The following is a 20,927-nucleotide window of genomic DNA, read 5'->3' as shown; positions in this document are numbered from 1 at the left end:
TAATTTTTTTATATCAAGCTAAGGAATTAGTATAATACATGTGGCAATATATTTGAATACAAAGTAAAGAAATGCTGAATATTTAAGAATTTTGTAAAGAAATAAAAAATAGGTTGTATAAATAATTTAAGCCGGGTTGTTGTTACTCCTCCACAGTAGAGGGCAAGAGTTCAATTCTTCATAACATGACCGAAAGAAATGCGTCACTTCCGGTGACCCACATTGCAGCCAATGAGCTCACAGTAGCGGCACAGGCGGTAGAGAGGCAGTTTAAATGCTCTTTGCGCCAGTCTGTACTTATATTAAGCTTCGCAAAGGTGAACATTGGTAATAATATCAGAAAGAAAAGATGTCAAGTGAAAGGTAAAGAGTTACTTTTATTTGATATAACTTTGCATGTCAGTGTGCTTGCTTATATTTTGCACATGTCCGGAATTTTGGTGACTTATGTGTCTTGTCTTAACAAACGATTGCGTTCTCCCTCCACTTTGGTGCATTTCATATATTAAAGTGTCTGATAATTGTAAAACTATTGCGTGAGATCACATACTAACTTGTTCTAATCTGCCATTAAATCGCTTATCACAGACCCGCATGATGGAGTTTTGATACGTAGTTAAGTAACTTTTTAACTCATTCTGTTGGCGCGCGCCATCGTTGCTCTTCTGTCCCGCGAGTTTATTTTTCTTCCATCTTTCCATCTATTTTCTCATCCACATCTCTTCCACGCGTCTCTGTGAGTTAACTTGTGCATAATATACCGTTTTGCTTTTTGACCAATTGGTTGATGTGAATACTATTTTTAGCGCGGTTACATCAATGCCCGCCATTTGCCGAGACCCAGATCGAATAACTTAACTAACAATAAATAAACTCTTGCAAGATTAGTTCTCCTTCGACAACAAATAAGTAACATTTACAGTATTTCTCGTCTTTGCATTCTTAAATATTGCATAACGTGAAGTAATGCAAGCTTGCTTTTATTTTGAAGTAGTTGTGGGCTAGAATTGTGTTCTGGGTTTGGAGGGCTCGATGATGACAGTTCATATTAACTCACGTTACCCTGTAATACTACTGTTTTTTCATAAACACGTAACGACGTCTAATTCTTGAGATTTAATGTCATTGTTTAGGCCACTTCAAGAGCTCCCGTGTCTAAACGAGAATTTGGAGGGATCGGTCTTCAGGCCTTTGAGAAGTAAATTGAAACGCAGGCCCTCATGCGGCGGGGGGCTTGACAGTGAAAACACTCCGCACGAGCTTATCCAGCAGTGGTCACCCCCACACAAAAAGCCCGTGATTTCTGTTAAAGGGAAAGAAAACGACGAAAATGTGTTTGTTCTTGGCAGACGTCCCAGAAAAAGGAGAGAATCATCAGGTTTGTTTTTTTACACAATATCAATACAGTAGATAGTTTTAAGTGGTGCTTTTATGCAAAGTGACTAACAGTGCATTCAAGATATACATTTCATGAGTAAAAGACATGCCAGCTAAACCATAGAATCTTATGATTTTTTTGCAACAGTTTTTTACGTTGAATGCAGTACCCCATAGACTTAAATCTATTCTATATGGTCAGAAAAGGTAAAGATCTGTTTTTTCTTGCAATTTTTCTAGCTGGCTTGTGTTGGGACAGTCTGCCAGACGAGCTTCTGCTGGGGATCCTGTCTCGCCTCTCATTGCAAGATCTTCTCAGAACGTCTCGAGTCTGCAAGCGCTGGCATCGTCTTGCGTAAGTTTTCAATGTCCCCTTTTGGTTTCTAGTGAAGCAAGTAGATTGTATAAATCTAGTAATCGTAGATTCATCATCCAGTGCAGTAAACAAGCCGTGTTTGCAGGTTTGATGAATCTTTGTGGCAAAGTGTGGATTTGGTGGGAAAAGCTCAGTTAGACGGTGAGCTTGGACTGGTACTCTCAGCTGGAGTTTTGAGGCTGCGCTGTCCACACACCTGCATCGGCCAACCCGCATTTAAAAGTACAAAGTGAGTAATGCATGCTTATGTTATGCGGCATATGTATAATGTATTCTGTCTGCGTTTTATTATTAAAACTTCTTTCATTTTTTTAACAGACAACTTCGTGTCCAACATATGGATTTGTCAAGCTGCACAGTAGAAACCTCTGTTCTGGAACAAATTGTGTCTCGCTGCACACATCTAAATAATATTAGCCTTGAGGGCCTAGTGCTCTCTGACAACATTATTTGGTAAGTGATATCGTTTATCAGGTCCTTTTGTATCCGATAGTTAAGCCTGAGGTCACGCATCACCATATACCAACCTGATCGCACCCAATTGCGTATAAATAACACGCTTTTGCATTATCGTCTAATACGTACGCCAAATTGCGATTTTGCGTGCACATGATACGCCAATGTTTGCTTGTACCTGGGTGGAGAGCAGCCATTTTAAAACGTACATGAAGAGGAAACACTGAAATAATTAAAATAATAAGGTTAGGTTTGGGTTAGGGTAGAGGTTTTAATAGGCACGGACGCTAACATTAGGTTTAGGGTTTGGGTTAGGGGACAGGGTAATGAGACAAATTGCTGTTTAATATGCAAACACGCTAATTGGCGTATCATATTGATGCAAAAAAAGGCGTATTTATGCACGTAAAAAATCATAATTTGGCGTCCGTATTATACGGTAATGCACAGAGCGTGTTATTTATACGCAATTGGTGCGAATGGGCTGCATATACGGAAGCTAAAATGCCGTTTCCAGGTCCAAACGCTCAAGATGCTATAGGCAAACAACCAAAAAGGCTAATATACGCATATGGCTAGCTATAAAATATCGCAAAACCACGATCCTAACCCTTATCTTCATACCGAAATCCCACATAGCCTGTCAGTGATTTATTTTTCATAATTTATTCAAATATTGATGTCGGGGATCCGTGAACCTGGTGCCTGTTGTGTATACTTTGAGTTAATATATGTTTCGTCTAAATACGCAATACGTGTAAACAGTGCTCATAAACACCTGTTAAAGCTGTAGCCCAGGTTGAAATGAATAACGTTAGATGTTTGGACCCTGAAAATGTATTCTTAAGTCACCACTTAACAACCGAATAAGGCTGTTGATGCATTGGTGGGGATTTATATTGAACATTGATCAATGTTTCAAATGATGTGCCGCAGCTGTCTAGGTCAGAATACTGAGCTTGTCCGGCTGAACTTGTGTGGCTGTTCTGGTTTCTCTCCCGAATCTCTGGCTGAATTGCTGAAATCATGCAATCGGTAAGATGAACGTGGATTTAGGAACAATGGTGTCTCATTCATGAAACATTCGTAAAAATATGCGTAAATTTTGAGTTCTTTGCGTGTAAAACAGACCTTCCCGAAAACTTTCCACCAGATTCACAAATACTTGGTACTTAAACTGTCCACCAAAGCATTTTTAGGAAGCCTACCAACTAACAATTAAAAAAATTGTGTTTCATGAATGAGGCCCAATAAGTTTACACTTAAGTCTTAATATATGAAGCAATATTATTGAAGTTTTGTATCTAACACTGTGGCAATAATTTTTTTTAATTTACTGTTCTTTTGCAGACTTGAAGAAGTAAATGTATCATGGTGTGATTTCAGCAGTGTGCATGTTCAGGCCATTTCAAGCAATATTCTCTCCAGTGTCACTCAACTGAACATTAGTGGTTACAGACAGAACCTAACCATAGAAGGTGAAGAAAGCATTGATTTTAAAAGCCTTTGTTTTTTTGGATTCTCTATTAAAAAAGCTGAATACATAAACATTTGAACATTTAAAAGAAAAACGTTTTTCTTTTTAGATGTCAAGGCTATAGTAGAAAGATGTCCTAACCTCACAAATCTAGATTTAAGGTAAGCTCATGAATTGCAAAGATGTCCAGAAATACGATGCTCAGTCGCACATTTCCAGAGAATACGATTTGTTTTTGTTTTATTGCAGTGACAGCGTCCTTTTGACAACAGACAGTTTCCCATTTCTGCAGCAGCTTTCCTCACTTAGACATCTGGGACTGAGCCGTTGTTATCAGATTCACCCAGCTTCTCTCATGTAAGACAACTGTTGAATACTGAAAATGGAGCTAACCATGATCACATTTGATGTGGTATTATGTTTGTATACAGTATTTACATACAACATTAAAATGTTGTCTCTCTCCATCTGCAGTGACGTTGAAAAGTTTCCAAATTTGCAGACCCTGGAGGTCTTCGGGCTAATACAGGACAGCTATCTGCCCATTCTGTGTAAAGGTCTTCCACACATACAGATCAACACACAACCTTTCTCTACTGTGGCACGTCCTACTGCAGCTACAAAGAAGGATCGTACTCTTTGGGGAATGCACTGCCGGCTTCAGTACAAACATTGATGTTTTAATTCCAGGACAATAACAGGGTTAAAAAAAAGTTTTTAATGGTTCAACTGTTGCTCCCAAGATTAATTGTTTTAACTGTCTAAATTGAGGACCTCCTCCTTTATTTAACACCTTGAGTATTGCTCGAGGCAGCAATAGTGTTGAAGATCCTGACAATCTTGAATCAAGTGGCATTTTAGTCATTTACATGGCAGTGAAGGTAATTTAATTCTTCACAAAGTAAAAAGTGAATAGCCAGACACAGGATGATATAATGTGAATTAATGTTTTTATATCTTAACTTGACCACACATTAAATTGAGATATTTTTCCTTTAAATGATTTGGTACGAATAGATGTTACATTTGACATATGGTAATTATTTTGTCAACTGATATGTGTTGCTTGAAAAGAAATTTAGAATCAAGATTTTGTATGAATAGTTTATGGTTGAATTTTATACTGTACAGAATTAAAAAAGCAACACATATGAAATAACCAGGTTCAAAAATGCTTTCGCAGCTAAGAAAATATGGTGAATCTTTATTCCATTTCCTGACCAATGAGCATTACAAAATATGAATGTTGTAAATCTTGTCAAGAAAAATGTTTTTATAAATTGTTTACATGGTTTGAATTGTAAATAAATGCATTGCATTTTATTTAAACACATTCATTTCACTTTTATACCTTTATGCTCTGGTATACGATGGTAAATCCAATGTTCAGAACAAAATGGTGACCAGTGCTACTCAACTTGCAGCAAACCACAATAAACATTTTAAGTAGCAAGAATATTGACAATCTAGTTCTATAAAGGTTTTTGGCATATTTTTAGTCCCCTCCTGTACATTGGTTTTTGACCTAAGAATTGGATCCCCACATCAATTAGTCCAAGCATGGACTTCATAAACAATAAAATATCAAGCATTGACAATTGAATATGCACTCCTGTACATATTTGGCACAGCAGTGCTTCAAGAGCTCAAGTATAATGGACTCCAGTTCATGTTCTTGAGCATACGTCTTAATTTTTTATGCAAAATAAAACCATCATCATGTTAAGAAGATACTTCACATTAAATTATGTCTAATTATTATTGTGTGATGATTTTATAACTAGCTCTAGATTTCAACAGCTGACACTCAATTTACTATTGGGGGTTCTAAGAAGATATTTACAGTTCATCATCAAAATGAAAATTGTAATTTACCCACACTGTTATCATTTTAAACCTGTGCGATTGTCTTCTGCAAAACACAAAAGATGATATTTTGGTAACCAAAAACCCTTAGTCCCCATTGACTTCTATTGTATGGACACAAAACCAAAGCATTTCGACGTGGACTAGCGGTTTTCTGTAACCAACATTTTTCAATGTAGAATACAGAAAGTCAAGCAGTGCATGTAAATAATGACAGAATTTTCAGTTTGAAGATGAACTCTGCATTTAACATGAGGACTGCCATCAAAGGGGTCATTTAAGTAAGAACAGACTCCAGATGTGTGCCTCTAGATGTATATAGATCCATGCCATTACTGGTACAAAAAAAAGGTACTTATTTGCAAACCCCATTAGCCATTAAAAAACAGAGTTGATGAAAATGAACCCACTGTCAGATCTGTATTTCAGCCGCAATGTCCATCTTAAAGTCTGGATTAGAGGAACAAATCTTAGTCCTCAATAAATATGTATGCTCTTTGAACAAAGGTTAGATGCACCATCAGATTTAATCCAGAATGACGGTTCGAAGCTGGTCCTCCTCATTTAAGCAGATTGTAGCAATGGCACCATCATTAAATTCAAAGGACGTCCCACCATCCACCACCATGCAGGCGTCCCAACACCTTGAGCGGACGCAAACCCTATCCACAATAACCAGAATATTTGTATTAGAACTGTATAGTTAGTTTGGTTCACATGGTAAATTAAATGATTAAAATCACTCACTTGTTTGCAAATCCTCTTTGTTTGCTACTGGAAAATACTCTGTTGACTATAGGCTCTCTAATGCTGAAGAAAAGTTTGTCTTCTTCTGGACTGAAGATCAGAGACTCATTGTATGAAGCTGTGACTGAACACAAGAGATCATTTATACTTTAAAATACTGATAATATAGAAAACAATTGCTATATCACTAGACATAAGACATTGTGCTTTTAACTCACCACTCTCAATAAACTCTTGATTTAGAGGAAGATTCAAACCGGTTTTTGATTTACCTAAGAAAGAAGACATTCATTGTACTTTTTAAAGTTTCAAAATGTGCCGTTGTACATACTGTTTATCCAATGTAAAATATTTCGTACCTATTCTAAGAACGTCTTCCACAGCCTGCTCCACAAGTTTATTAATATTGTAGGACCTACATAAAAGCACAATAATGATTTGGTTACCATGACTAACTATAACAGTTTACCAGTGGTTTTCAAATATTCATTTTATTTGACAATATGAACCTAAATTTGATGGACAATACGGACAAAAATGCAGTCAAGCACCTTTACTAAGTAAACTCTGAAAGTGCATGCTTTACATGTTACTTTTTACACCTAATGCTTATTAGTGTACACTACAATTGCTTTTAAAGCCAGGTGTAAACAAGGCACAGAAGTGTGATGAAGACGGCTCAGTCAAGCGTTGCTCTGACGCACCATGCTTTAGATCCAGTTCCAGTGCAAATGCTAAGTCCTGAGCTCTTCTGCTTATCCCACGGCCCGTCGTCAATAGAGATTTCATAGTACGAAGCCCTATGAAGCGAGAGGGTAAGATGAGGTTTGAAGGATTTATACTTCACCCTGTGGCAAACAGAGATTCACATGTAAAGGCAGACGGGGGGATGCAGGGAGTGATGGAGGAAATGCGGTTGATGAGATGTTTGCAAAAATAAAATGCTGGTGAGTAGTTCCACAACGGTTTCACACCATCAAACCATATAGAGTACCTGGAGGAAAGTGACTCCCCAATGAAGATCTCATTGAGCCCTCGGACAGGAAGCAGGTGAGGACCCGACGAACTGTCATGTGACATACCTGTTTTAAAAGTATGACAGAGATGTAACATCTAGTAAGAATAGTTGAGAGCCCACGCAAACCTTAGGCTGAGAAAGCAAAAAGTTAGAGAGGTGGTGTACCGCGCTGGGTCTCTGTGGTGATGCGGTGTGCTTTGTTGTGCTGCTCAAGGCTCAGCTGTAACTCGTGTAGGTCCACCGGAGTGGGGTTGATACCAGTGCCTTCCAGGTGCATCCGGATACGCTGACGCCACTGCCACCTGGTGGAGACAATTGCATTTTTAAAGAAATGGCAGTGGAAGATATGGAGGGTAAAATTCTAGAAACAAAAAACACTTTAAAAAGTCAGGTGTGTGGAACATGCACAGTGCTTAGTAGTTGAAAAGAAGTAATAAAAACTATAATTAATATTTATAACTTTACTTATAATTTATAATTCTACTATAGAATTATATTGTTTTAGCTTAAGCTTTGTAATTTAATGGCTATAAAAATTCAGTGCATTAGTGTTTCCGGTACCAAATATAAGAATGAATAGTTTAAAGTGATTACATTTTTAAGTGGACATAACTAGTTTGAATGAGGCTTAATGGAGGATTTGGCAGTCTGAGCTGTCAAGCACCTCCCCTCTAGAACTGACCAGTTTTCATCCCGATTATAACCAATAATATGACCATTTTTTCTAAGAACATCTAATTTGAACTGACAACTAGTTCTTTGCTAGTTGAGAAAAGGAAAAACTACTTCTGCCAAGTATTTCTTCAAGTGGTGTGGAAAAACAGCTTATTACAAATTGGATTAATTAGCCAATTGGATCACTGCTGACCATAAGCAGAATTAAATAAGAAATACTCACCTGAACTCCCCCTTCCTGAGTTTTTGTAAGGCCTCAGAAAAGGCATACGTGTAGCGCACAGGTAAACATAGGTGACCTTCTGACCTTCATGTACAAACGGTACACGTTAAGATATACAGAAAACCAAAATGAAATAATTTAAGAGTTCGTTTGTATTACCTTTCGGGATCTGTATTGACTCCCAGGACAGGCTTGTTCTTGTCATAAACTTTGCTGGCAACTAGTAGCATAGTACCATCACCTACAATGAAACAATTATGTTAATCTAACACAGTATATCAGCCATTTGCACAAAGCAACACATCATAGGCATAAATCAGAAGACATTGAGATCATATGCAAGAAACTAGGATCCTATAGGCTAGGTTCTAACAATTTTGTTTTTTGTCCTTTATGAATATTGGAAAATGATAGTGAGGAAATTACTTCATTGCGAGGGAAATCACAAAGAGCAATTTCTAGCCAATAACATATTTTAGAACTACAACATGTGAACTTATATTTTAAAGAATGTATTTCCGCGACTTGTATCTAGTTTGTAGAAATTCTACAAACAGTTGAAATTAAAACCATAATTGATATTCAAGACCAGCATTTCAATTTCGTAAATTCGTACACTATGTACTTAAAATCTATACAAATGGAAACTTGCCTCCAGCAGAGATGATGGCATCTGCCCATCTCACGGTGTCCTCATCATACTCCCCTCTTCTAACAACGCGCACCTCAATCCCTTCTTTCCTATAAAGATGGAAACAGAACTGTTTGGTCATTCATGTTGTGCTTAAAAATGATTGGAAACACTGTAACATGTCTGAGCATTCTTACTGTAAACTATCCACAATTTGTCCAACATTGCATGTGTGTATATTGTGTCTCTCCAGAAGTCCACTGTAACTGGATCCTTTCAAAGCAAGCTATGGTAACAAGGAACAAACTGGTCATGGACAACATGTGGCATTATGTGAACTCAAACAATAAATGGCACTTTTTAAAAGGATGGTTCACACAGTTGCTTGGACTCTGGACTTGCTGCGGGGGACTGAGGGGGACATTTGCACATTTTCCTTTCCTTGTTCCTTACTTAACTACCTCATGCACATATTTTACAGGCTCTTTTTGTTAAACAATGAGAAAAGTTAAGAATTGAATGGCAGTCTAAACCACATGACACATTCGTTGCTCCGCCCCGCAATATAGTATTAGGAAACTACATTTACATTTAGCAGACGCTTTTGTCCAAAGCAACTTACATTGCATTTTTCTATACATTTTACATAGGTATTTGCAATCCCTTGGGATCGAACCCACAACCTTGCTCTTACCACTGAGCTACAGGAAAGATAACTTTACTAAACAAATCAAGTCGAATTTAAATAAAACATAGAGTCATATTTATAATGACATCGCTATCTATATCTAACCTCAAAATACAAATATAAGCATCTACTTAATATCATCATTTAATTTATATCAAAAGGGATCTGGAGCAAGAAGTTGAAAAAACACCGAGAACGCTTCGATCAATAGATCACGTGACCCAGAATTGTAAGCGAGGACCAATCGCAGTTTAGTATGCAACAAAAACACAATCGTTCACTTAAAATGCATGACGAAAAATATAAGGCTACCAGTATCAACATGAGATATCTTTCAATATGTACAAAGTTTATTTTAACCAAAAGCACACTTCTCAATCAAAGCTAAGCCAACACAATGCGTTTAAAAGGCAAACATGGCTTTGTAACATTTTGAATGGACCACTGGCCTGACAAGATTAACCGGTGTATCCAAAAACACTCAGATATTCAACTCCTAACAAATGTCTGCTTACCAACTGCTTGATATCCTCCTCCGACAGTCCCGCATATCGATATCTCTGCTGTTCAAACTCATAGCGCGTGGTCTTGGTCACGATCGCGACCTTTTCTGGTGTGAAAGCACATTCGGCTCGCAATGCAACTTTACGCACAGCGTGCTGATGAAAACGCACGCGACTGCAATAGTTCCCAACAAAAACCGCCACTAATGGATTTCCATAGGAAAACGATTTCCTTAAAGCTCGGGATAGCATTATACTACCGAAAAACACTTGGTAGGAATATCAGAAAACAAAACAAGTCACAGCGATTCTTTTAAAACGAGCCCGTCATGGAGTGTTTATTCGGTACTGTTTAGATAATGCATGACTGGCTTCACTAGATAAGGGTGACTAACCCCTCACCACCCCTTAGTGACGACCTGTTTGATGTGGTTGGGAAATTAGTGCGAAAATAAAATCTATGTAACTGTTTTTAGATGTATTTTAATATTTACTAAAAAAAGCACACTAGGCTGTTATTAACGAGCTGCTGAGAACGGTATTCAAGTAACGTTACATACAGACCACCTGCTAACAATGGAAAAGCAACTAATCTTTTATCCTGAACAATTTTCAATAGCAGCTCTGTGATCTAACTCGCGGTGGCAAAGCAACTTCTCGCTGCTGGTTATCTAACGTCAGTATTGGCAGCACAGACGGTGAAGGATTCGTGCACGACGCCCTTTCTAAGTTCACAGCATGAGTTTGCGTGAACAGCTAGCTGATTAACGTTACAGCTGTCAGTTTTAGCATGACAAACTGGCCACCAACTCTACCTCTCCAAACGCCGTGACCAGTCACATCTCCGAGTAACTTTATCTGTCCTCAGACATATAAACGACGGAGAACGTACGTATTTGAGATCTACTAAAACCCGGGAATATAACGTACGCCTAAAGGCAAAACTTCAAATAACAAAGTTGGAGCTCATAAAAACATCAGATCCTACACTCACACATGCCGCCATCTTTAAAGCACGTAGCGATGACTCGCTACAGGTGGGCGTGGCTTTCACGTAGTGCGTCAATGGGATTCGGTACCCATACTCCACTGCCACCCAATGGCATGTTTGTATATTACACACCTAACAAACGAGCATCGCGGATGTGAATAAACATCACCAAAACATTAGGGACAAAATATTATAGTGTTAATTTTACGTTTCCGACGTTTATAACGCTTTTATCGATCCAGCCTTTTTCTAAACTTCAAGTTTTTTGGCGTCTACATTCTAATTTATAAAAAGTAAGAAAGGCTACACTAAATTTGACTATTTCATTTTTTAAAGTACACTATATTGGACATTTCAGAAATATTCTGTGCCAACATAATATTCACATATTATTCCCTGGACAACAAAACCAGTCTTATGGGTAAATTTGTCGAAACTGAGATTTTTACATAATCTATGAAAGCTGAATAATTAAGCTTTTTATTGATATATGCTTTGTTATGATATGACAATACACGCCGGAGAAGCAACGGTTTAAACCTCTGGATTCTGAGGTTGCATAAAAATCTAATATTGAGAAAATTGCCTTTAAAGTTGTTAATCAGAGGCACTGTGGAAGGCCATCGACTCTCAAAAATAAAGTTTTCATATATTTAGAGCAGGAAATTTACAAAATATCTATATGGAAAATAATCTTGATTTATCATTTCAATGATTTCTTGCATAAAAGAAAAATCGATAATTTTGACCCACACAATGTATTTTTGGCTTTTACTAAAAATGTTCTCGTGCTACTTAAGACTGGTTTTGTGATCCGGGGTCACATATTCTCCACAACATAGTGTTGTCCACAATTGCCCCCTGTTAAAGACCGTTCTGAGAAATCTAATTAAGAATATAATATAAAAAAACATTTGATTAATGTACCCTTAAACACAAAATAGGTCACCCTTCACCAAAAACAATCCCTGTTGTAGATTCAATAATATTGATCACTTTTGGATGGTCAAAACCACCGTGCAGAAGTGCGCATAACCACACAGGAGCGTGCACATGCGTCCTCTCTCCAATCTCGAGAGCTTGATACTGTTTCCAACATTATAGGACAATAGCGCGGCGCATTCCAGCTGGCAGCAGACCACAAGAAGCAACCAAGGTTATTCTTTTCGCTGGAAAAAAGCGGACGATGATAGGCGCAGTCGAGACGGCGATCGGCTTCTGTTGTTGGTAACATGCTGTTACATTTGTCCTTACAAAACTTATTTTGATGTTTTGTTATGCGATTAGCTTGTTAAAGCGGGTGTGCACAAAAGTTCCCAAATGTGCTTTTTGTACCTTGAAGTGTTTCATTTATGTGCTTGAAGGATTAAAGTTTGTTCCAGTTAATATGAGTTAACAAAAACAGGCTTCATTGTTGTTTAATGTTTTATAACATTGTTTCCAGCGCAGTTTCCTCACCATGCGTTTCAAACTACACATTTGACGAAAGTACGAACGGATATTGTAATTATATGATATATATACAACGACAGGACCGTCATTCTCCCTCAATGGGCACAACACCGAGCAAACTACCCCACCTAAAGTTTGGTATGTTAAAATTGGTGCGCCATCGTCTGTTGCAACGTTATGAGCACGAGCCCTTCGTCTCGTGTCTCTCCGGACTCTCAGTGGAAACACAACCAGCGCACCCGCGCCCAGTACGGACACTGCTGCTGCTGCTCTAAGGTGCTTTCATTTTAACCCACATTATTTGAAATGAACATAAGTAAAGCTAATAAACTCCAAATTCAATTAAACACTGTTAGAAAATGTACTTATAAGTTTTGTGTTTGAAAATGTCCCGAAATGTCAAGATTAACTAGTTCAAGTGAACAGGTTAATGATATTAAGATTTGTTTTTTGGATTACATAATGGCTTTAAAAGGCATACTGCTGTTTAATCTTGCAGCTGGAATGTGGCAGTTTTGCGCTGATCGTTTTGACGTTTTTTGTCACTCTAGTGTTTCTCTACTTCTGGGGAAAAGTGCAGAATGACTACAATGACTTTGACTGGTTTGTGTTCCATTGATTCATAAGTGCACGAGTATAGATGTATTTTTCTGTTAAGCTAAAAGACAAGTCAAAGTTGTTTTGTTGGGAATTGTCAGCATGACGCTACTTGAATAAGTTATTAAATAAGTATAGATCCCATTTTAGGATTTTTTCAATTGTAATTTATTCAAAGAAACTTAAGCAACTTTAGAGTTCATTAGACACCACAGTAAACAAAATCTTGCATTGTTTCCAGGTTTAACTTTGGAAATCTGGGCTTCTGGTTTCCATGGTCCATGGTTTTGTTGATTCTTGCAGTTTGTCTATTCACCTATGTTGCTGTCCTTTTGGTATGTGTTAAAAGAGCAGGTACTTCCATTACTAGAGTTAAAAAATAAATATTTTTATTATCAGTTTCTGCTTTTATAAAGCATAAGCCTAAAAAGTCTAAAATAAAACAGCCGATATGGATCTTATAAACGTTGTAAATGTTTTAATTCATAGCTGCTGGCGGTTTGTCTTCTTTCAGAAGGTCAGAGGTTATATTAACACTGGTGTCACAAGGTAACTTTGACCTCGTAGCTTAGATTTCCTAAATATCTTTAAGGTTTACAGACAGTATAACTCTCTCAATAGATTGGCATCATGGTGACTTTGATTCTCTCACAGATTTATGGAGGAAGGAGTGGCTCACTGTAGTTTTATCTTTCCAGGCAAGTAGACCAGTCACACACTAATATTGTACATGAAGATTTATAAGTATATTAAAAGTATCTCTGACTTTTTCATATAAAACACTCATTCCATTCAGGTAACTGCTCCATATCTACACATAGGTGGGATAGCGTTAATGACTTTGTTATCTTGGACCATAGCCTTCATGTCTTCCGGATTAATTTGAGAGGTAAAACAAAGTTTAATCCCCTTTTGTCACATACATTTTGCATAATATATTTCCCATATCTTGTTAAGGGAAAGATGACAAACAGCGGCTCGTTTCCACCATCCTGTTCTAATTCCTATGCATCTTATATCACATGTTTTTAATGTGAGTTGAAGAGTTTTTGTCTGTTGAAGTACGACGAATGGCCATTGTGGTGCTGTATAAAGCAGTTCTAATGACTCTGTACCTGGTACCTCTGGGCATCCATTCCCCCTGCATTAAAGAGAGGAACAGTTTAGTGCCGGCTCCTGCATTAATTGGACACAGGGGAGCACCGATGGTACACTTCATTATTTAGTTCAAAAACTAACCTAAAATCAACAGTTTGCACTTGGTATGTTACTGCCGTTGTTTTTGTTCATTGTTCGTTATGTTTATACAATAATTGTGAATATATGGCGGTACAGATTATAAATAATTGATTAATGATGCATATTGATATGCTTATTAAGCTAATTAAATGCTTAAAATTGATTTAGTTCTTAATAAATCTAAATGCATGCTCATATACTTTCATTATTATTTATTCATATTTATCAGCCGTGGAAAAAGTAAGAGACCATTACAAAATTATTCGTTTCTAAATTTTCAATAAATAGGTATGTGTCTGGGTAAAATAATAATTTTTGTTTGATTTTGTGAAGCACTAACAATATTGCTCCCAAATTTTAAATCAAAATATTGTTTCTATTTGCATTTATTTGCAGAAAATAAAAACTGAAGAAACAGGTCAAAAAAAAAAAGATGCTCTGTATTTTCACACCTCAAATACGGCAAAAAAAAACAAGTTCATATTCACTTTTAACCAATTATGTATTTAGTTCAAATGTTTTTTTTATGTGATAACGATAACCTCGACTTTTATCACACTTTTCTCGTGTATCTTGCATGCTGTCAGTTTTTCACATTGCTGTCGGATGACTTTATCACTCTATCACAGGTTTGATTTTGTTGAAATTCAACAGACACTGGACAGAAATGGGCACAAAACATTTAGAAATGCTGACTACATTAAAATTTGTCTCATTAGAGTTGTCTCTTAATTTTATCTATGGCTTTAATTCAATACAAACCACCAGCTGGGAAGCACTGAAGATGTTGGAACGTTAACTATATACAAAGTTAAAAGAAATGCCCCTGTTATATTTTCTTTAAGCTTGCTCCTGAAAATACATACATGTCTTTCGAGAAAGTAGTGGCAGCTGGCAGTGATGGTTTAGAGACGGATGTCACCATCAGGTTACTTCTTAAACTCCAATGTTTTTTTGTGTTTTAAATGTATGTGTTTGTAATACATGTACTGTACATTCTGTCAAAAGTTTCTCTGTAACACTGTTTTGTCTTCTGCGGTAGCTATGATGGAGTACCTTTTCTCATGCACGACAAGAACTTATGCAGGACAACCAACCAATGTGAAGGAAATATTCCCTAACTGGACAGACGTCTCACCTGCCATGTTTAGATGGAGGGAGTTAAAGAGTCTCAATGCAAGCTCTTGGTTTTTATCTGTAAGGCTGAGAGATACATGTCCTTTCAATGTCCCTCCACAACAATTTATTTTTTAAAACATTGGTTTCCTTGTTTTGTGCTCATGAAGACCCCTTTGGAACAGCTTCTTCTCTGAGTTCATATGAGCGCATGCAAGTTCAGAATTAGTCTGTTTGCACACTGAAGTCTTTTCTGGATTTGGCTGCTCATCACGGGAAATTTGTGATATTTGATTTGTACCAGACACCCAGGGGTCACCCTTATAGAGACGCCTGGATATCTCGCACCCTGGAAGTCATCCAGAATGAGTCATCTATTCATTCAAGTCAGGTGTGCCATTACATGTAAACATACATACAGTATGCTATTAAATCTAAATATATATACTGTATATACATACTGTTTGTATATGAAGAGTTAAAACATAACATAACTTTAGTTTTTGAGTTATCTCATCTTGGAAATAAACTATTATATTATATATTGTATTCCAACCCGTGTTCAGATCGCTGCGCGCTCATGAAGGCTTATGCTATCCCTCCTCCTCCCCAGCACCACCTGAAGAGGCCTGCTAGGGAGTTCTACATTCTTGCAACAACCATCCTTTGTTACTTTTGACAAAGCTAACCTTGCATTTTGCTCAGCAGCAGCATAGCAGTGCTCGTCCTGCAAAATCAAGTTTATGAATATTTCATGCCCATGCCAATAAATGCTGAAATCATCCTTGACTGAACTATTGTTTTTTTCACTCAGGTGTTGTGGTTGTCTTCTGAGCTCAAAGAGTTTGTGCATGACATCGATCCAGAGTTACAGCAGACGTCAAATGACCAGGCGGCAGTGAAAGACCTTCAGCTTAGAAACATAGTCAAACTCAACATCCACTACAGCTCAATGTCAGAGAAGGATATCAGGTATTGTAAAGGGAGATGACCTAAATTTATTAATTACTCAAGTAATTGTTGGATAAAGTTATTTTAAAGATACGGTAGAGGCAGAATCTGGTTTTGAGAAGGCATATTTGCATAACATTGGCTCTTAATGCCCCTTCCAGTTAGATTTAATCATCAAAGTAAGGTACAACATTTAAAAGAAAAGTAAACTATAGCATATCATGGAATTTATTTGGCTTTTATTTTGATATACAAAAATGCATAAAAAACTAAAAGCTCAATGGAAATAAAACTCAAATTGACCACAGTTTTATCAGTTACAGTATTAATATTTTGTTGACCTCGGCTCAACGTTTAAATTCTTTTGTCCAAATCTGCATAAAATCTTCCCTAAACTGAAATTACGTAATAACACATTTGGCGTTTTGAAATAATATAACATTTTACCATACATATCATACATAAACATACATTTAATTTTACATTAAATGTATATTTTTATGCATATTAATTGTATTAAATTAAAACTACTGAACCGTTATTAATTCTTCGTGGAGGTCTACCGTAAATGAAGTCAGTTTAATCTGGTTTATGTTGTTGAATTCAGTATCTGATTTCTTCGATTATATGTGACTTTTTGGCCACAGAAATTATGCGGCTGCAAATATCAGCACCAACCTCTATGTGATCAGCGAGCTGTGGATGTTTTCTCTTGCCTGGTGTGTGGGTACTCGCTCTGTCACCACAAATGCTGTCCACATCCTAAAAAACCTACAGAGGCCTCTCTTACTGATGGTAAATGGCACGCTTCTGTCAGTACACATGTCTGGCTGTCAAGGATTTGTTCTTGTCATTCATGATTTGTTTTCCTGTCTCTTGCTTTTTCTGTTCCAGATGCCAGATGAGTACAGCCTCGTGTGGGATCTTACTGACCTGACATCCCTTATTCTTGTATTTATTATTTTTGTGTTTCACTGTTGAGGACACACACAGAATTTATTAGCCTCATATTTCATACTTGATAGAAAAGAATATTTACAATTGACATCTGAGACAAGATGTGTCTAACATTTTTGCCAGTAAAATGAAGCAAACTTTGGCATTCTTCATATAAGTGAGGGATTTTGAACTCAGCTTTTGATCCAAATCCTAACAGTGATGCTCAATCTGTATCATGTTTTATAGGTGGAGAGAACATGGTTTGGCTCTCTGCGTGGGGAACATTTCTGCACTTGAAAATGGGTCGCTCATATAATTCAGGACAGGTAATAAACATTTCATCTCTTAAAAACCTCTAAAGGGGAATTGATAATTACAGAATCTTAATCTTTAATACCATAGTTGTGATTAATCTTTACACTAACAGAGATAAATGAGGTGTGGTCTCTATCCAAGACGAGTGCCTCTGAGAAGCAAGGAACATCGTGTCAGGCCCCTGGTGAAGCCTAACCTTTAAACCCCTTACCTCTAACTGATGTTATTTAACTAAACATTGAGCAGGTGTGTCACAAACATGTTATCTGAGCAGCATCATTTTAGATGTTGCTAATTATTGATGAAAACAATTATTTTTCAAACTTCTTTATATTATCATTCCACAATAAGAAAATTCTCAATGTCAAATTTAAACAGATATTTGTTGTTGAAATTGATCATATCTTTATTCAAATTAGTGGATTTAGTGCTTTTACGTTTCATAAATGATATAATAATAATATATTTTCGTTACATTTGTCTAGCGCTTTTCTGGGCACTCAAAGCGCTTTACATGGAAGGGGGGAATCTCCTCCTCGATATAGTATTACAATTCATTTCATGGTTTTGACTGAATCATTAGGCAAAATCTAATTAGACACTAAGTGGTCATAAATCATATTGGGCTGACAGTCTATTTTACTCTAGCTAACAATTGTTTATCTCAACACGCTTAACTCAAACAGATAAAATGTTTAAAATAAAAGATATAGCTATTTATTTTTCTTCAAAATACTGTTACACAATGTACTTTACATTTACAATGGCGTAAGAAAAATGTTAAACATATAACACTTACAGTACATTCTAACAAGTTGAATAAATAATTTAAACAAAGTTTAATTCAATAATTATAACAATTATTCATATAAAGTTTATAAAATGCAAATGTCTTCATTTGGTAAATCATTTATGTGAAATTATATTTAGCAAAAACCCATTAAGGATTCTTATAGACTAAATCAAATGTTATACTATTAAATATACGATATACCAAAAATACTAATAAAGTGACATTTATGTGCCAATAAGTTCAAAATTCAAACCGTCCGCTTGAAAATGACCCAAATGTATACTGTGACTAAGATCAACATAAAGTAGTCTTTCATGTAGCAAAATCAAATATTGAAACATTTTAAAAACATTCTGTACTGATGTATTTAATTGGCAATTGAGATGTCAGAATTATCCAGACATACAGTAAAACAATTGACCAGGAAACCCTAAATCTGGTCTGATTCAGGACTGATCATTTTAATTATACATGTTCTTCATTGACATTGAAAGTTGCTTTAATAAAAATTAAGACTCATAAATTACAATTAAGGCTGCAGTATAAACAAGTCATAATACTACAAAGATTCAGTTTATCATCATGTATAAAATGATGTTTCTAGGAAATGATGTTTCTCTGTAGTAAAACTCTGCTCGGTCTGTAGGACCTGTGTCCAATAAATATTCCAGTTTCTATAAATCCTGCATGAATTACTACGGTATTGAAAGAAACATGCATAGGATTTTTGTACAGTAAATAAACAGTGTACCACAGAAAGTCTCTTCTACTTGCTGCTTCCATGTGAACTGCGCTGCTTGGTCATAGTCGTCAACATCTGACTGATGTAAGAGGTGAGAAGATCATCCATCTTATATCCCTTCAATCAATGGATACAGTCCTGTTTAGTTTTTTCTACCACATAGTAAACTATAATTTCAAATATATTATAAAAGGGTAAAAATTTTAAAGAATGAATTTAATTGATTTACCAGTGATGTTTCACACAGCAGCTTGCTTCCTCTAACCAGGTTACCAATTGTTATATGAAAATAGGTATGTCCACTACTCCAGTTGGAGATTTTTGTGAAAGAATGTGTCCCCAAAATGTCCTGCAATCAGATTAGTAAAAACCATCGAAACAAAGTTTCCAAATTTACAAAAGCATTTATAATAATATCTAAATATCAACTAAATGTAAAAAAAAATTAAGAATGCTTTCCCCGTATTTCAGTTTGTCTGTAACAGCAAATCTAAAAGCTATTAATAAGATTAGAATAAAATATTCATATGCTTTAGCTACATTATTTTGTCAATCTCAACATTGTGAGCAGTGTGTTATACCTTTGTTTTGGGGTCAATGAGGGTAACACCAAGTTTGTTGATTGCTATCAAGAGGACGTCTGGGAAATTTGGATCTGTGGATTGCTGTGAGACAATGTCAGACATGGTATACTTGAAATATAAAACACACATCATTGTTTAGAACAAAATTATAACTATGAATACAAACTTGCCTTGACTTCAAAGAAGGCAGATCCAAAAGTAGGCCAGTTGTAAAGGATTTCTAGAAACATAAATTTTGCTTCCTCTCGAGATTTGCCAGCATGTTTATTGAAGTATGTTATAATGCCCTGTGATAGACAAAAACAGATACATTAACAGCAACAATAATTTCGATCTATAAATAAACCAACTCTGTACACAACACACTTTTATATAGAATGGCAACATCATAACAGTAATTCTGTTTAGGACTGAATTAACTGGTCCCGATCACTCACCCGTTTCCAATCGTCGGGCGAGAGCTGTTGTATCAGGTCCTGAGGAACCAGCTCTTTCAGCATCTTGAAGAGGTTGGAAAACTGTGATTTGTCCTCTTCAAACCTAACCCTGTAAATGAAAGCAGCCAGCTGGAACGCCTCTTCAAGAGAGCACTTGTGATAGCCGCGCAGGTACTTCGGGAGCTCCTAAAGAAGGATTGAAACACATCAAATGTTAAGATTTTCAAATTTAACCTTGTATTTTCAAGACCAACATTATGAGTGCAAAAAGAGAGTTTTCTACCTGGAAGTAATGGAAGATGGAATCAGCCATGGGATCTTTTCCTGGTACAGTATTGGTCCATAGTTTTTTCATGAAGAACACCTGATAGGTCAGTGAAGGCACTGGGCCTACAGAATGAAGAGAATTTTGAACATCTCATGTATTGGATTATCTGGTGCTAAATACATTTTAGGATAAAATGAATATAATCACCATCTTTCACAGCTCTGGCTTTTTTGATCCAGTCTGTCAGATGTCGAACGAAGTCAAAGAAGAAATCTCCTTCGGGCACACTGATCACCTTCATCATAAGATCAAAACTCATAAGTTTCACTTCACTTACTGTAGTACACATCAAACGATAGGCTTTGCATCAGTAGCCTATACAAAAAAACACTACATGGCATTTGTTTTCCCAAACTTACAGAGATATCAAACCCAATCCTTGCTCTGATATTAAAAAGTGTTATTC

General features: G+C 36.5%; 4 protein-coding genes across 5 annotated transcripts in view; 2 read left to right on the top strand and 2 right to left on the bottom strand.

The window, feature by feature from the left end:
• Positions 1-245: 245 nt before the first annotated feature.
• skp2 (S-phase kinase-associated protein 2, E3 ubiquitin protein ligase) lies at positions 246-5,015 on the top strand. The gene is made up of 10 exons (XM_056731627.1): positions 246-363; positions 1,134-1,378; positions 1,618-1,732; positions 1,839-1,982; positions 2,072-2,206; positions 3,146-3,244; positions 3,560-3,687; positions 3,796-3,847; positions 3,936-4,043; positions 4,161-5,015. The coding sequence occupies exons 1-10, from the start codon at positions 350-352 to the stop codon at positions 4,360-4,362; spliced, it is 1,242 nt and encodes a 413-aa protein (XP_056587605.1). The 5' UTR covers positions 246-349; the 3' UTR covers positions 4,363-5,015.
• On the bottom strand, positions 4,871-11,038 carry nadk2 (NAD kinase 2, mitochondrial). Of its 2 annotated transcripts, none has more exons than XM_056731625.1 (12): positions 10,050-11,038; positions 9,044-9,132; positions 8,868-8,956; positions 8,375-8,456; positions 8,216-8,299; positions 7,483-7,619; positions 7,294-7,381; positions 7,004-7,147; positions 6,659-6,714; positions 6,518-6,571; positions 6,300-6,423; positions 4,871-6,214 (listed from the first exon to the last, which is right to left on the bottom strand). In XM_056731625.1, exons 1-12 carry the CDS (start codon positions 10,287-10,289, stop codon positions 6,079-6,081), a joined length of 1,323 nt encoding a protein of 440 aa, XP_056587603.1. In that variant the 5' UTR covers positions 10,290-11,038; the 3' UTR covers positions 4,871-6,078. The 2 variants fall into 2 exon arrangements, with proteins under 2 accessions (XP_056587603.1, XP_056587604.1); XM_056731626.1 differs by having other exon boundaries at positions 7,004-7,099.
• A 1,109-nt stretch (positions 11,039-12,147) lies between these two features.
• Positions 12,148-17,638, top strand: gdpd4b (glycerophosphodiester phosphodiesterase domain containing 4b). The gene is given in 19 exon segments (XM_056731759.1): positions 12,148-12,255; positions 12,473-12,694; positions 12,696-12,756; positions 12,980-13,083; positions 13,319-13,412; positions 13,567-13,626; positions 13,699-13,726; positions 13,729-13,775; positions 13,874-13,937; positions 13,940-13,966; positions 14,140-14,285; positions 15,162-15,244; positions 15,359-15,410; positions 15,412-15,509; positions 15,595-15,823; positions 16,247-16,404; positions 17,031-17,178; positions 17,278-17,359; positions 17,568-17,638. Coding segments are annotated over 19 exon segments (1,815 nt in total). The 5' UTR covers positions 12,148-12,214.
• Positions 17,639-17,751: 113 nt separating this feature from the next.
• The window catches only part of myo7ab (myosin VIIAb), a 36,092-nt gene continuing 32,916 nt past the window's right edge, over positions 17,752-20,927 (bottom strand). The window contains exons 42-48 of the mRNA XM_056730815.1: positions 20,669-20,756; positions 20,477-20,583; positions 20,194-20,379; positions 19,927-20,043; positions 19,754-19,837; positions 19,402-19,521; positions 17,752-19,289 (exon numbers count right to left, since the gene is read on the bottom strand). Coding sequence (XP_056586793.1) covers positions 19,197-19,289; positions 19,402-19,521; positions 19,754-19,837; positions 19,927-20,043; positions 20,194-20,379; positions 20,477-20,583; positions 20,669-20,756 — 795 coding nt within the window. The 3' untranslated portion in view covers positions 17,752-19,196. The remainder of the gene's footprint in view (positions 19,290-19,401; positions 19,522-19,753; positions 19,838-19,926; positions 20,044-20,193; positions 20,380-20,476; positions 20,584-20,668; positions 20,757-20,927) is intronic.

This window comes from Triplophysa dalaica, chromosome 19 (genome assembly GCF_015846415.1).
Source record: "Triplophysa dalaica isolate WHDGS20190420 chromosome 19, ASM1584641v1, whole genome shotgun sequence".
In the NCBI taxonomy this organism is placed as follows: Eukaryota; Metazoa; Chordata; class Actinopteri; order Cypriniformes; family Nemacheilidae; genus Triplophysa; species Triplophysa dalaica.
The sequence above is the reverse complement of the archived record's forward strand: the minus strand, read 5'-3'. Positions and strand labels throughout refer to the sequence as shown.

What these genes read in the sequence shown, in the direction of transcription:
- nadk2 (XM_056731625.1), bottom strand. Translation starts at nt 10,289, where the DNA reads ATGCTATCCCGAGCTTTAAGGAAATCGTTTTCCTATGGAAATCCATTA. An exon ending in CTCAGGAAGGGGGAGTTCAG is followed by an intron (nt 7,620 to 8,215) that starts GTGAGTATTTCT and finishes TGTCTCCACCAG; the next exon opens with GTGGCAGTGGCGTCAGCGTA. An exon ending in CACCACAGAGACCCAGCGCG is followed by an intron (nt 7,382 to 7,482) that starts GTACACCACCTC and finishes CTTTTAAAACAG; the next exon opens with GTATGTCACATGACAGTTCG.
- skp2 (XM_056731627.1), top strand. An exon ending in AAGCGCTGGCATCGTCTTGC is followed by an intron (nt 1,733 to 1,838) that starts GTAAGTTTTCAA and finishes CCGTGTTTGCAG; the next exon opens with GTTTGATGAATCTTTGTGGC. An exon ending in CCCGCATTTAAAAGTACAAA is followed by an intron (nt 1,983 to 2,071) that starts GTGAGTAATGCA and finishes TTTTTTTAACAG; the next exon opens with ACAACTTCGTGTCCAACATA.